Source organism: Convolutriloba macropyga, chromosome 8 (genome assembly GCF_964194025.1).
Source record: "Convolutriloba macropyga chromosome 8, txConMacr16.3, whole genome shotgun sequence".
Lineage (NCBI taxonomy): Eukaryota > Metazoa > Xenacoelomorpha > Acoela > Convolutidae > Convolutriloba > Convolutriloba macropyga.
This window is the reverse complement of record NC_134475.1, coordinates 46108802-46124390: the sequence shown is the minus strand read 5'-3', so window position 1 is coordinate 46124390 and position 15589 is coordinate 46108802. Positions and strand designations below refer to the sequence as shown.

The 15589-nt window shown below is 42.1% G+C and overlaps 1 protein-coding gene across 1 annotated transcript in view; it reads right to left on the bottom strand.

Moving 5' to 3' along the window:
* Positions 1-15589, bottom strand: part of LOC142344149 (uncharacterized) — a 68382-nt gene that overhangs the window by 22670 nt on the left and 30123 nt on the right. Inside the window, exons 4-6 of the mRNA XM_075395675.1 lie at positions 13937-14137; positions 13067-13403; positions 12406-12614 (exon numbers count right to left, since the gene is read on the bottom strand). Of these exons, the coding sequence (XP_075251790.1) occupies positions 12406-12614; positions 13067-13403; positions 13937-14137 (747 nt within the window). The remainder of the gene's footprint in view (positions 1-12405; positions 12615-13066; positions 13404-13936; positions 14138-15589) is intronic.

Sequence of the window (15589 nt, the reverse complement as noted above, 5' to 3'; positions counted from 1 at the left end):
GCGCCCCCCCAGCCTTATATAGCCGATAAATTTGCACCCCCCAAAAACCTAGTTTTCGTGAATTGTAAGAACGATATTTTCATTTCATTGAAACAAGAGTGTTTAGTTAGATTGAAGGCACTTTTAGAATAGTTTCCTAAAAGTTTTGAAAAATCAAGCTCTTATTGTAGCCGATATCACCAAAAATGATCTAATACAGACATTTTTATTGATGCTTACGTTATATGCAACAAATTTTGGTTGAATACGTAATACTTCCAAACCAGAGCTGTGCTAGCTTTTAGTAAATGCATATTGCTCATATATGTTCACGTATAAGATTACTTAGCGTTAACAATATGTTTACACATTTATAAATGGGGGGTGCCTAACGAAGCGGAGGGGGGGGGGGGGCGCTAGCAGAAACGATCCGATACTTATACGTGGCTGTGTTCGCCAAAACTTAAACGTTGCTTCATGATGATTTATAGTCGATTCTGATCGTTTGCTACATAATACGAAAAGATTGAATTGAAACTCCAAAACGGTAGACTGTTTTACTTCTCAGCTACATTTTGTTGCCGCTCCCGATTTACGAAAACTTTCTATTAAACATTTGTGCAAAAATTTCCGTTCAATTTGTAAACCGTAGCAAAGTTTGTGTGTGTGAATCAGCCTACGCAGAGATACTACAGCGAACTGCGGCTACACCGGCTAATCTCCTTACTGTCTATAGAGCGAAAGCGAATTACTAGTCAAAGTTATCGACACGATGTCGAGATTTATTGTTGAAAAGTGAGTGCAAGACAATGACGTTGTGGTCTCGTATCCCATTTGAAACAAGCGCACTTTCATCCCAGCAGTTCTGAAGCGAGCGAAGTTGTCCCTCATTATTTTATCTTTCCTCATTTCACCGATTGAGCGCCGCCAACACACCGAGAGAGACAGTGGCAGAATTGACTCCTCAGGGGCGCAGTGGGGTAGTGTTGCCTGCATCAGGAGAGGAACAACAGAAGCTGGCAGCTGGAGATTGGGTGCTGATATCGAGCAACGAGGATAGAGCGAAATCGCCCAAAGAGAACACGGAGAATGAGCAGAGGCCATGATACCTACATTGGACCAGAGAGCTAGGTCAAGTACAGCAGAGTTCGATGAACAAAAATGAAACGTTTGTTAGTTTCAATTCTGCAGTAAATTAATGTGAATTCAGACGGCAAAAAAGAAACCCAACCCCTAACGGAAAATTTGATAATTATTTAGAGATATAGTGCGTTAACAAGATCTCTAACGGTATTGGCTTAACTTATGGATAATCGGTCACCAATAACCCTCACAGTTGAGTTTAAAAACCCTGAGGCTCAGAGTTAGAGCAAAGCCTCTGAAAAATCACATATCTTTTTCCGCCAGATTGTAAAGAAAAGCAAGTAGTACTATCTTGACAAGTCTCAGCGAAATAGAATATTTTAGGAAAGGGAGCTGAGAAACCTTTATATATACTTAGACTTAAAATACTACAAATCTTTTTCCGCCAGATTGTAAAGAAAAGCAAGTAGTATTATCTTGACAGGCCTCAGCGAAATACAATCCTTTTCGGAGAAGGGAGCTGAGAAACTTTTTTAAGAGAAAAAAAAACATCGATTTTGAAAATTTTTGGCTGAAAGTTGGGAAATTCAGACAAAATGGTCCTTTATGGGTACATAGCAAGAAATAACCTCAAATATGAGAAAAGAAAACGTGAGCACATAATGCTAAATTGTTCAATTTTGGAAATCTTTGGTCAATTTTGAGGCAAATCAAAAAATTTAGAAAATCAATACCGAATATTGATAAATCGTACTTTCGAGCTTAAAACCGTCCAGTTTACTGGATTACCGTTCCGTAAACAAGAATTTGCATAAAATTGACCAAAACTTGAGAAAAATTGGACAAATGCATAAAGTTTTGACAAATTTGTCAAAAAATCATTTTCTCAACAAGAAGGTTCGTTTATTGAGTGAAACTCATTAAACAGAAAAAGTTGTGAAAATTTTCACTTTTCACAACCTCCGGCCTACAAAAAATTATCAAATTCCTATAATTTTTTTTGTCGCTCGTTTATGTACCGTTTTTTGTCCGCGTTCTTTTCGTTCTTTAACTTTAAAATTCTCCGTTTTCCGCTTTTTTATTCAATAACGTCGCTCTCCCAAAACTCCGCTTTTCGTTTTTTTCGCTACTTTTCCCATTTTCGATGTAGTATGTTATATGTGATGAAGTATGTTGTTGTTTTTGTTGCAGTATGTTGATTAAGCTAGTATGCTGGTTAGTTGCTTTGGTCTTGTTGCTTTCTAGGGTGTGACTTAAGTTTGTTCTAGAGTTACGGCTAGTTGGTTTCTGGACTTCTCCAATTTACTAATTTACTAGCACCCCTGTTGTATTATATTGATTTTTGCTGCTGTATGTTTGCGTGTAACTGTATGATTGTTAGTTGGTTTAGGTTTTGCCTTCTAGGGTGTGACTTATGTTTATTCTGGAGTTACGGCTAGATTGTTTCTTAACTTTTCCAGCTTTCATTGACTACAAAAGCACTGCATATTACTTAACATTTGCTGTACTTTGTTTAATATTGTTGGTATGCTGATCGGTTGTTTAGGTTTGATTATTGCTAGGGTGTGACTTAAGTTTGTTCTGGAGTTACGGCTAGTAATTTTCTTGCTCTTTTCATCCTTCTAGTATACTACCACTTGCCGTAATTTAGTTTGTTATTTTCATATGTTAAGCCTCATATTGACTTGTGCTAGTTTGTCTCTTGCAGTAGCATCTCTCCTTCTCCCTAGGGTGTGATTTAAGTTTGTTCTGGAGTTACGGCTAGTTTTTGTTTGGTTGAGTTTGTTGCTGTGGTCTGCTAGCATAGTGGTTTTCGACCTCCCCGCTCGCTGCGTAATCGTCTCCAGCCCGTTCCGACCCGCCTTCCCGTTTCTTTGCGCGCTACTCGCTCAACGCCTCCGTTCTGTCCGTCTCATTTCTTCGTGCGTCGCTCGTTCAGCGTTTCCGTCCCGTCCGTTGCGTCGCCCGTTTACTACCCGCGTTTTCGCCAGTTCCGTTCCTTTCTCTGTTGCGTTGCGCGCCGTTCTCCCGTACTTCCCGCCCCGTCCGCTTCGTTTCCCGTTTCATCGTGCTTCGTCCACCCAGTCCTCTTCCCCGGTTGCCTGTATTCCTGTTTTGTTTCACGTTGCTTTCAAGCACGTTAGACGCCCTCTCCACTTTGTTACTCACTTTGGCCGAGTAATTCATTACTCGGTAACTTTTTTTCTGCTCTTCGACGTCTTGATTATCAAGTCGTCGTCATTTGGGTTCGGTATAACCCTCGTTCCACGTGTTTGGTTGAAAGTTACTCTACATTGATAAATTAGCCATTTCAAAATCATGGCCGAACATCAAGAAAAATTGAAAAAGCTCTTTAATGCAAGATCTAATCTAGAATCTGAGTTATGTAACATCCATAAAGACATCACAGATGCCATAGATCGTCAAGACAGGAAGGTGAAAGTTGAACGCTTGGTTTCTAAGTTGAAGGATGTCTTCAGTAAACTGGTGCAGAAAAATGAAGAACTATTAGACTTAGCCAGTAAAGCGGAGAACCCAGATTCAATTTACCCTGTCCTTGAGCAATGGTTGGATGATAAAACCAAGAACAATGATAAATTCTTGCTTGCGGCTAGAAGCTATATTGACTCAGTTGCTGACCGAGACAACGTATGTGAGGGCGTTAATCCTCAACGCCAATCTAAGAGAAGTTCACGCCGAACAACATCATCAATGTCTAGCCAGCGTAAACATGATTTTCTCATGGCAAAACTAAAACGCGAAGAGGCCGAGAAACAAGAACAAGCTGCCATGCGCCTCGCTAAACAAAAACACGAAATTGCCATGAGAAAAAAGGAGCTTGAAATACAAATGGAACAGATGGCACTTCAAGAATTGGAGGAAGACCACCGCCAGCGTGTTGCAGCAGCTAAATTAGATGAGGCTGATTTAATGGATAATCATTCATTGTTTAGTCACCACTCAAGTGAACTGAATTTGTTTAAAAATAAGGGATCAGATAGAAGTCAGGGACTTGTTCAGGATTGGGTAAATTCGTTTCCAGCAGGTAATTCGAGTGAGTTAAACTTTTCTCGTCCTGGTTCAGCAACCGCCGACCCTCCTGTTAAAGATACTTCCCCTAGTAATCATCCAGAAAACCCAAGTAATGTTGCCGATAACTTGCATCATCTTGAAATGCTTTCTCAGTACACACGGCCAGGAGTTGCAATTTTTGTTGCCCAGCAGGAAGATTTGTATCGGGAATATCTCCAGGCTCAACTGCAGCAATCACTCATTGATCAAAGGGCACATAGTCCCTCAGGCAGTGGTGAAGTGAACCAAGTACCAGTCGACGTACAAAATGTCGCACTCCCACCACCTCAACCACCTATGCAACCTCTCCGGCCACCGACACCCGTTATGGCACCAACTAATTCCCTTTTTGTACCTAATGTTTCAACAAACCCACAAGTAAATAAGTTCTTGGGTCCGAAAAGCTCCAGTGTGCCTGGTCAATTACACATGTCGATGCCTCATGTTCCGCAACTACTGAATCCATCTCAAAGTAACATTCCACACCAAACACAAGTCCCTATTGCCCATTCCCCGCATAATATCCCTCCACCTCTAAACCCACTCGTGAACCCGCCTCCCGTGTTCCCATCTCAACATCTATTTATTCCTCAGCCTTCCGTGATTCCGTCGCCCCCTCCAGCGAGCACAGCAACATACTTACCCGTCCCCAACATTCCACAACAAAACATTGTCCATTCACCTCAAGCCCGCCTGTTACCATGCCCTACCGCACCCAAACTTCCCCTTAACCGTAACCCCGATTATAATTTGTGGCGTTTTCCTCAAAATATTCTCCCAAACGTAAACCAGGCGAAAAATAATGCAACCGTCTATAACAACGTTCAATCTAACCTACCCCCAAGCACAGCTAACCCCACCATCAGCCATCCCATCTTGCAAATGAGTGCACAACATAATCCAAATAGCAACTACGCAGCTAACTGTAGCATCCCTGTTAACCCCTTTAGTACAACTACTAACATCGCGCCACCTTTCGTCACGCCGGTTATACATCCAACATACGGGAATACTGCTCCGATACCATTGTGTTGGGGTGGCCCACCGCATCCCACGCCTCCAGCGCCAGCATCTGAAAATGCAAGCTTGATTAAGGCATTCACTGACGCCTTATCTAGCAAGAGGAATGACCCACTACCCGAATGGAAGTTGTCACAATACAGTGGGGATCATCTACAGTGGCACGAATGGTATGGTCAGTTTAAAAGCGCAATTGACTCTCAGTCCTTAACTGATGATGTAAAGTTGACATACCTTAAGACCCTCGTTACAGGTAGAGCTAAAACAGCTATAGCTGAGTTCGCCTACTGCGGCGCAATGTACAAAGACGCACTGAGGACCTTAGAACGTAAATTTGGCCAACCACAGGCGGTCGTAAGTGCACATTTGGACAAACTCAACAGCTTTCCACCATTGAAGATGCACAATAGCGATAACATCATTAACTACTCGGGGTGCATTTCAAGTCTTGTCGGGGTATTTAAATCGCTGTCATACGATTCGGATTTAAAGAGTGCTGCGCTTCTCAACACCGCCGTACAGAAGCTACCACCCAATATGAAGGAGTCATGGTCACTCTTCACGGTCAAAAAGCATTGGGTGAAACCTAATCTTCTTGATTTCAACGATTGGTTGAAAGAAAAAGCCGAAGCGCACGATTTAATGAAGAATACCGCACTTAAAGCAAGGACTGAGGATACCAACAACTCAGTAACCAGATCAAAAGTTGCTTCAAAGGCATTTGCTGCAAATACGCAACAGAAGAGTAACTTAAAGCCGCAACAGAGATCTCCGTCAACATCAATCTCTAGTTGCATTGTATGCAAAGGCAGCCACCGGTTGTGGGAATGCCGTGTCTTTAAGGAAAAGACCCCCACACAGAGAGCCAAGGTTGTGGCTGAGGCAAAGCTCTGTTTCTCTTGTTTGCGTGATAAACACATGTTTAGGCAATGCCCAAGTCCCCGTAAGTGTAAGAAAAAATGGTTGCTACAGCTCCCATAACACCTTACTTCATGGAGCTGAAAGGGTTTTTCCAGCTAAACCCTCAACAAACAACAACATCGATACTTCGAAGTCGAACGCAAGTAGGCCATCTACTGGTCAACAGCAACCAAGCAAAACAACCACTTTGTCTTCCGTGACGGATGTCAAAGGCCTCCTTCAGTTCACGGAACTGAAAGTTACTAATCCTTCTGGTACTAGTACTACGGCGTTGGTTTTATGCGGTACCGCTTGCAGTAACTCTTGGGTGTCCGATAGTCTCGCAGCTAGACTCGGTTTGCAGGGTACCGCATTAAAACTGACCGTCAAGGGTATAAACACGGAAGAACTCATAGACACAAAGGTGGTTCAATTGACTGTGACACCTCATAAAGACCAAGACTTCGAAGCATTCACTGTGCGTCCCTACGTGAGGGAAACATTAAACGTAGGTTCCGACATCATTAACGTCAAGTCCATGCAAGAAACTTACCCACATTTGGCAGTTCTAGATCCAGTAAGATATAGCTATGGAGAAATTGAGATGATACTTGGACAGGATGTCTACCATGCCATCCGCCCGTTAGAGTATTTTTCAGCCGACGAAAAGTGCTCACCGTTCGCCGTCCGCTTACCCATAGGTTGGGTTTAAAGTGGCCCACTCCCGTCAAGTTCAAGTTTAGTCTCGGTGTGTTTCAAAGCCAGTATTGAACAGGATTTTGAATTAGCTTGTCAGGTTAAATCTTGGTATGATATGGAATCGTACGGCGCGTTCAAGCAAGTTGACCCACGATCCGCAGCGGATCCTCGCGCGCAGGAAATACTTGAAACAACAACCTTCCATAACGGCCAAAGATACGATGTCGGTATGTTATGGGCTGATGACAACATCCAACTCCCGAATAACTACTTTTCATCACTGGTACAACTCAAGTCTCTCGAAAAGCGGCTCTCGAGAGATACATCATTGAAAGAAAATTATGCTAGTACCATCCGTGAAGACTTGGAAAAAGGTTACTTGATTACAGTCCCTGATGCTCACAAGGTTGAGCAGCGGTCGAATAAAGAGTGGTACCTGCCACATCATCCCGTAATCAATCCAAACAAACCGGGGAAAGTGCGTAGGGTATTAAATGGTGCAGCAAAGTTCCACGGTACTTCTTTGAATAAATCTTTGCTCACTGGCCCCGACCTGCTCCAAAACCTAATCCACGCACTACTTAGGTTCCGTCAGCATCAATTCGCCGTGTCCGCAGATATTGAGGGTATGTTCCTCCAAGTGGGTGTCCCTGACTGTGACCAGCCATCACTGCGTTTTTTGTGGCGGGAGGACCCCACAACAAATGTTGTAGTGTATCAATACACGCGCCATATATTCGGGGCTAAAGACTCGCCCACATGCGCTAACTATGCACTGCAACGCACGGCCAGAGACAATGTTATTCAGTACCCGGAAGCAACCAAAGCCGTCCTAGAAAACTTCTACATGGACGATTACTTAGATTCGGTGGAGTCACCTGAGAGGGCTCTCAAAAGATCGAAGGAGTTGGTGCAACTTCTCCATCTAGGTGGGTTCAAGCTTACTAAGTTTGTAAGCAATGTACCAAATCTGGCTGATCGAATTGATGGGTCAACTCAGTCTACCGAACCAAAAGTAATTGCCTCATCTAAGGAGGAATCTTCGCACGTGCTTGGGTTGAAATGGGATCCCAACAACGATACTCTAGTTGTGAGTCGGGGTACCTCCAGTACAGTAACTAAGTCCTTAAGACAACGCTTGGTATTGAGTCTAATGTCTAAGGTGTTTGATCCCATCGGCCTAGTGGCACCATTTACTGTTGGTGCCCGATTGTTACTAAAAGACATCTGGCGTGTCAGCGGGCAGCACTGGGATGACGAATTACCAAAAGACACTGTTGAAAGGTTCCTCGAATGGAGTGTAGAACTTCCCAAGCTTGCAGAAATCACCATACCAAGGAGCTACTTTTCGGGAAACTTTAAACACATGGAACTACACATGTTTGGCGATAGCTTCCAAGAGGTCTTCAGCGCTGTTGCATTCCTCCGAGCTCAAGTAAACACTTCTAGTGGGCCAAAAACAGAGCTTGCATTTGTCCTGGGTAAAGCTCGCGTAGCACCTATGAAGGTGATGACAATTCCAAAGCTAGAGCTGCAAGCTGCTTTACTGGCCGCTCGGTTGAAACAAGATATCTGTCGAGCCCTTACTGTGCATGTCAACAAAGTTTATATGTGGACTGACAGCACTACTGTCTTGCAGTGGCTCAACTCCACAAGCAAGCAGCCAATATTTGTTGCAAACCGCGTATGCGAGATTTTAGAACACACTAGCGTTGACGAATGGAACCACGTCGCCTCAAACGATAATCCAGCAGATGCCGGTACTCGTGGTATGTCCGCTGAGGTTTTGCAATCAAGTAGCTGGGTGAGGGGTCCAGATTTCTTAAGAACCAAGGAATTCCCGTTCGAACCAAGCATCGAAGTAGTTAAAAACATCAAACTTGGTATAGTAACTAAGGATACTGACGAAACCAATACATCATTGGCCGCATCCGTAACCAAGTCAACTAAGGAACCACCCCCGCATTTAATTCCCTTTGATAAGTACAGTTCTTATCAGAAGTTGCTTCAGATAACAGAATACATACTCCGGCTGTTACCCTCACACGAATGTTACCGTAATGCCGATGGTAGCATCATAGATCCCACTGAGCTTGACGAAGCCGAGCGTCATCTTCAGTATCTCGTTCAAGGAGAATCTTTTACTTCCGAAAGGAAAGATCTCCTGGAAATCAAACACGTTAAACGGAGTAGCCGTATTGCCCCTTCGTCGGACCAAATTGTCTAATTCGTTCGGCTGGCCGCATCAAACGGTTGGTTGAAGTTGATTTTGATGTAAAACACCCTATCGTTCTCGACGCGCGCCATTTCTTTGTAAAGTTGTTCCTTAGGCACACCCACGTTAATCATCATCATCAAGGTATTGACTACCTGCGGACTAAAGTACAAGAACGTTATACCATCCTTAAATTACGTTCCTCACTACGTTCCATTAAATCTAACTGCCTTACGTGCAGAAAATTTCGAGCCGCCACTATCCAACCAATCATGGCTGACCTCCCAGTAGAAAGACTCGCATACCAGTCTCCTCCCTTCACAAACACTGGGGTCGACTACTTCGGCCCGTTTTACGTTACTGTGCGTAGGACAACCGAGAAGAGGTGGGGTTTCCTCTTCACATGCTTAACCACTCGTGCCGTTCATGTGGAAATTGTTCCGTCCATGGACGCCAGTTCGTGTGTAATGGGAGTGGAGCGTTTCGTCTCACGTCGAGGTACACCGGCCATTATTTGGTCAGACAATGGCACTAACTTTGTTGGCGCGGAAAAAGAACTACGCGAGAACATCGAAAAGTGGAACACCATCAACATCGCTGTAGAACTTGCCCAAAAAAGCATCAAGTGGAGGTTCAACCCGCCCAGTGCGCCACACCAAGGTGGCATCTGGGAGAGGCTAGTACGTAGTTTCAAGCGCGTACTTTACACAATCCTTGGAACACGTCGCCTCACAGATGAGGTTTTAAGTACCACTTTTTGCCTGGTCGAACATGCACTTACTTCACGCCCGTTAACGCCCGTAAGCGCCGACCCGTCCGACCTAGGCGCATTAACACCTAATCACTTTCTCCTCGGTAACCAAGCACGTAGTCTCCCTTCCATCATTGGCGTAGACGAGTTTGATCACCGTAAACGTTACGCCCGCGCGCAGTCCTACGCTAACGCTATTTGGTCTCGTTGGATCAAAGAATACGTTCCGGCGCTGAACCGACGTTCCAAGTGGCAGACGCCTGCCGACCATCACCTTAAGACCGGTGATTTGGTTTGGGTAGTTGAAGAAACCAACCCGAGGGGTTACTACCCCACTGCTCGGATCACTGAACTCCGTTACGGTTCCGACAGCGTCGCACGCTCCGCCGTATTGCGCACGTCCTCTGGATCGCTCGTTCGCCCGCTTGTAAAATTAGTACCCAATCTCCCAGCATGTTCTTCTGGGCAGGAGGATGTTAGTAACTAAATAGATTTAAAGCGTGTAATATATATCAAAATGCGTCATTTTATTAGCCAATCAGAATCGAGTATTTAAATACGCATAGAAATCGTTCCAATTTACGTACAAAGCTCGGAAAAAGTGCAAATAACATAATTTCGTTAAACCTAATAATTAAACCTATCAAGTAAGAATCGTTTGAACTTAATAATTTTCGGTTTTTTGCACGGTTTCGAATAGAATGGTGACCAGCGTTGATCACAATTATCAAAAACAGACTGATACCAGTTAAATGAGCAAAAAGACTTTGCCGTCTAAACTCTCACTTGTTGCTATTATCGTACCAATGTTATTACGTTGCTATGTACGTACGATACTTATACGTGGCTGTGTTCGCCAAAACTTAAACGTTGCTTCATGATGATTTATAGTCGATTCTGATCGTTTGCTACATAATACGAAAAGATTGAATTGAAACTCCAAAACGGTAGACTGTTTTACTTCTCAGCTACAGTTGCGGCTGGTGAAACATATTGAACAATCATTAACAACAATTGGCGGAGTAGTTGCGATGTGGAACATTTGGAAATGATGAAAACATATCCTTTTCTTGTCGTTTATTCAAATACAACTGGGCCGAACAATTTTTCTCCGGCGCCACAGCCAGTTAGAGAATAATCATTAGAGACTAAAAGCAAATTTTTACAATTTTATGGGACGAGCGTATATTCAGGAAGCTGACTTAACGAAATATGCAAAAACGAAATATGGGGTTATGTATTGAAAATACTAAAACTGGGAGATTTGCTTTGGTTAATCGCAAAGGATACTGAACCTTTCAACTATCCATTTGGTATAATACTTCAAATGTTTGGAGGACAAGACCCAGCAGTAACTCAGCAATGGTGAAAACTGCGACAAGAAAATACAGAATGCCATGGGTAGAACTGATACTAGTGCAAATTGATTGCAAATAATTTAACACATTTGCTTCATGTTTAATAAAAATTTCCTTGAAATGCTCTTTTGAAGTGCTCTTTGAAGACTGTGTGAAGCTCACAAGAGTTTAGAGAACGCAATACAGCGTCCTGATTTTAATAATAAACACCTAATTGTGAATGAATTGCAAGAAATCCTTGTAAAATGTCGGTTCACCTCTTAAAAAGTTCTGATTTTCAGAACAGACTCATAAAAATTAAATTAAATTCAGATTAAATTAACCAGCAAGTATTCGAATTCTGTTAACCAAAATCTTTTTTCCAGTTATTGCTGTATTATTCTTCTCTAGGAATAACATCTATGTAAATTCTAATGATTCATACGCTTTAACTATCGGCATGCCAGATGCACTATTCAACATTACTTGATGAATTTGTACAGTTCCCTTTATTAAGCTTACAGTTCTATAAATTGTAACTAAATTTCGAAAAGCAGTTTTTTCAAATGCTCTATTTTCTTAAATTTTTTTCTCTAACGAACTGCAGTGCAAACTTCAGTTTATCACCATTAGCATAACCAGCACTATGCAATGTTGAAATTATGTTGAATCAAATTACTAATTTAAAATTTGTGAGAAATATTTATCGGGTGACGTTTGAAAATTATGAACTTTGTTTTGGACTGTAGAAGATTTTCTTATGCATTCGATCATCAGTTTTTTAGAGTTGAACTATAGAGTGAAGAGAATACATCGGCTGAAAAATTTACATTTTGAGTTGAAATACAGTCCTCTGATTAATTTTAGAAGTTAGCGAACTAGGCTGCGTAACAGTGTTGGCCGATTTCAATTTTTTAGCATCAGCGGTAACAGAGACAGAAAAAAGTAACGGAACAACCGAAAGATTGTTATAACGGTTTTAGAGAAAAAGATGCAACAACAAAAGAAGATTGGCAACGAGAGAGCGTAAACATTCTACTTCATTTGCCAACTTTGACACCTCTATATTAAAAATGTCACGTTGAGTGAGTCAAAGTAAGAAGCATACTTACATGAGGTTAGTGATAATTATCTATAGGGTAATCATTTTTCTTTGAGCAGTTTTGGCAAGACTAATAAAAGCCCTTAGATTTGTTCGTCTTTTTTTCAAGTTTCTTCCCAAGAGACATCACTCGACAGCTTTCGGTCTAATTTAATATGCCTTTCAAGCGCTGTATGTAATGTATAGTAAAAACTATACAGCATTTGAAATTTCAAATCTAATCTAATCTGATCTAAACCCGGCGTACCTTCCAATTCCTCTCGGAGGAGTTTGTTTTTCCGGGAGAGTACTCCGGCACTGAAGTTGGTGAAATGCCCGGGCAATCTCTCAGCCGATGAATATCTCTCATGCTCTGCTTTCTTCACCATTTGTTCAACTTTCCTTATAATGGCTTCCTGACAAGCCTCCAGACCAAGTTCACCGCCAACACGATCCAGCTTTAGTAGATTGCTCAACCTAGTTTGAGAGGCATAACAATATTCTCAATCGTTACTTGGAGTGCTTGCCAAATCATGTTTAGAGGACCCGGGATCTCATAATGTTCATCAGCGTGACCTATACAACGTCATGTGCTTTCATGTCTCTGACTGCGACCTTAGCTTGCTTAGCTTGACCTCATCAATTCACTTGTAAGCTCGACAGCGTGTTTTTTTTTAGAATACCCCCCTCCACTCAAACCATGACTGTTTCACTGTATGTATAGCACTGATCTGAAAAAGGGCTAATATAATTTCTCTTTGCGGATCTTCTAAATATTTACTTCACCCACTACTGCCAGGCCCCTTTTTTAGATTGCTCGTTCAGAACCAATAATAAACATTTCAGCTACAGATATTTTCTATCAGTTCTTGAAAATAAAGCAACACATACTAAGCAGTATTAGAGATGGACAACCGGATGACACTAACCGCTCGAGGAACCGCAAAAACGCCACTCTTGCTTTTAAGCGGGTGTCGTCAACGCTTGCGACCGATCCGCCATTCCCACCAGTTCCACCAACGGAATCAGCTCCGGAACCCGCTGCCCCATCCCCGATCTGGCTCTCAATCTCTGATATCCTCTTGCCGTGCTCTTCCAGCCTGCTCTCGGCATCCCTGGCCCGTTCCAGGGCCTGTACCAGGACGTCTACGCCTTTCTGGCACGTGTCGGCCATGTTACTGAGACGGGACTGGAACTCCTCCTTGTCTTGGGTGATGTTGGCGGCGTCTATTGATGAGGCTGGAGGCGAGAAAGGCTCTGATTGCCCTAGAGATAAAAAGCTATTAGTTTTTCAATTCTGAATCGGTCACACGATAGTTGCACAAAATCTTTTAGGTCTCATTAGAGGTCAAAGTCTGAGTCACACAGTCTGGTTAGAGGTCAAAGTCTGAGTCACACAGTCTGGTTAGAGGTCAAAGTCTGAGTCACACAGTCTGGTTAGAGGTCAAAGTCTGTGTGATGGTATGTCTGATCAGCAGTCAAAAGCCAGAAACGTTTTTATTGTCTGATAGAGAGCCATTATGCTCCTGTCTGGTCTGGTCTGGTCTGATCATGCGCATCAAAGAGCTTGTTAACAGAAGTCGTTATTCAATTGTTATGCACTCTTTGAAAGTAAAGTTGTGATCATAAGATGAAGCTTGAAATTATAGGTCAATATAAAAGAGAGCATAGTAAGACTCGCGCAATGTGGACCAGTTGGCTCAGTGGAGAGCACAGGATTGCAATCAATTAGGAGAGTTCTGGGGTCGCAACCCACAAAGGTCCCAAAAGTCGACAAAGGTTTCATCTGACATGCTTGCCTTCAGATCCCTTGGATCCGATGTTTAATGCTGGAACAGACGGTGGAACAAATTGAGATGACTGTTGGTCCTCGGAGGCAGTGGTTGGCTTGGAACCAAAAGAGCGAAGTTTCTTCCTCCGACCACTCTGTTCTGTCTGAGTGTCTGCGTGTTGCTTCGAATACTGGGAACCTGAATAGCTCGGAATTGTGGGTGGTGCACCTGAAGTATATTAATTATCTACCCGGGCTGAACTGTACAACGATAACAAATGTTGCAATCTCTTATCCCAATTTTCATTGGTGGGAAAGGCTCCACAAAACCTCGACCAGGGTATGGAACCAACTATAGCTAAAAAAAACTTGCACCTTGCATTCATACAACTTCGCAAACTTGATTACAATTGGCTCCTAAAAAAACTGTTTCTTTCAAAACTAAAAATGATTTTTGCTTACAATCAATAGAAGATTTATGTTTCGTGACTAGATTCCCAAATGTTCAATTGATTGTGAGAAAAACGTGCATTTTAAGTTCGATTAGATGTTTGCAAGTTTTCGAGACATGCTTCTAATAAATATTGTGAAACGGTATGTTGTGATAGCAATGATTACAATTGCATTCTCAAGATAAATGATAGCAAATGTTCCTAATTTCTTAGAAGGGTATGTCACAATTTTTGTCGATGGAGGTGCCCGGGTCGAGGTTTTTGGGTGAATTTTTGTAAGAAATACGGTGATTGCGGTGAATACGGTGAAAAAATATGTCACAGCATTTCTTACAAAAATTCACTGCATCGAATTTTGTGGCAAATTTATGTAATGCGGTGAATGTGGTGAAAGATAATAACTCACCACATTTCACAGCATTTCTTACAAAAATTCACCGCCAAATTCAACGCATTTTTCCAAAAACTCTCCGCATTTGTTTTCCAACGTTTACTTAAATTCACAAGAAAAATCACAGAAACAAGTGACAGTTTTCGCAGTGAAATAAGAAGACATACAGGATTTAAGAGGTTAGAACCCGTGCATTTAACTGTCTTTTTTGTAGGAACACAGAGATCCCGGTGAAAATAAATAATTGACCGCGATTCACCGCATTCACCCCCAAAACATTTAAGAAATACGCGGTGAAAATTATTTTTTTTCACCGCATTTCACTGCCAAACTTTGACGCAGGTGGGGTAGAGGCCGTGAGGTGGACGTTTATCTATGTGAATAGATATTCTTACAAAGTGTGTACATACGTTTCAAACCGAAAGTATGATGAGTTATATCAGTAAACTAACAATTACTACATCATGGTTAACGTCTCACATTTATACTTCTCTTAAATACCATCTAATATAACAAAGTTGGCTTTTAACTATAACAGATTCTAATCTTGGGCATGCCAACCTCAACTTATGAACAATTTTTCCTTTGGCTTTTTTTTCAATAATTCAATATTTGTCAAATTAATTAAGTTAACTTAAAATGGGGACTGAATAATTCTATTGTTAAAGTGTAATTTTCCTGGTTGAAGGCCCGGGCTTTTGTAACCACTGCTTATTCAAGGTTACAGATATTGCTCTCTGATCATAAATTTTTCAAGTCTATGTCGTTTGATTGAGCCCCGGCCTTTTCTGTTGTTTCCCCGGCTTTTTCTGACGCTTTTAGCTTTTTTCTCGACGTT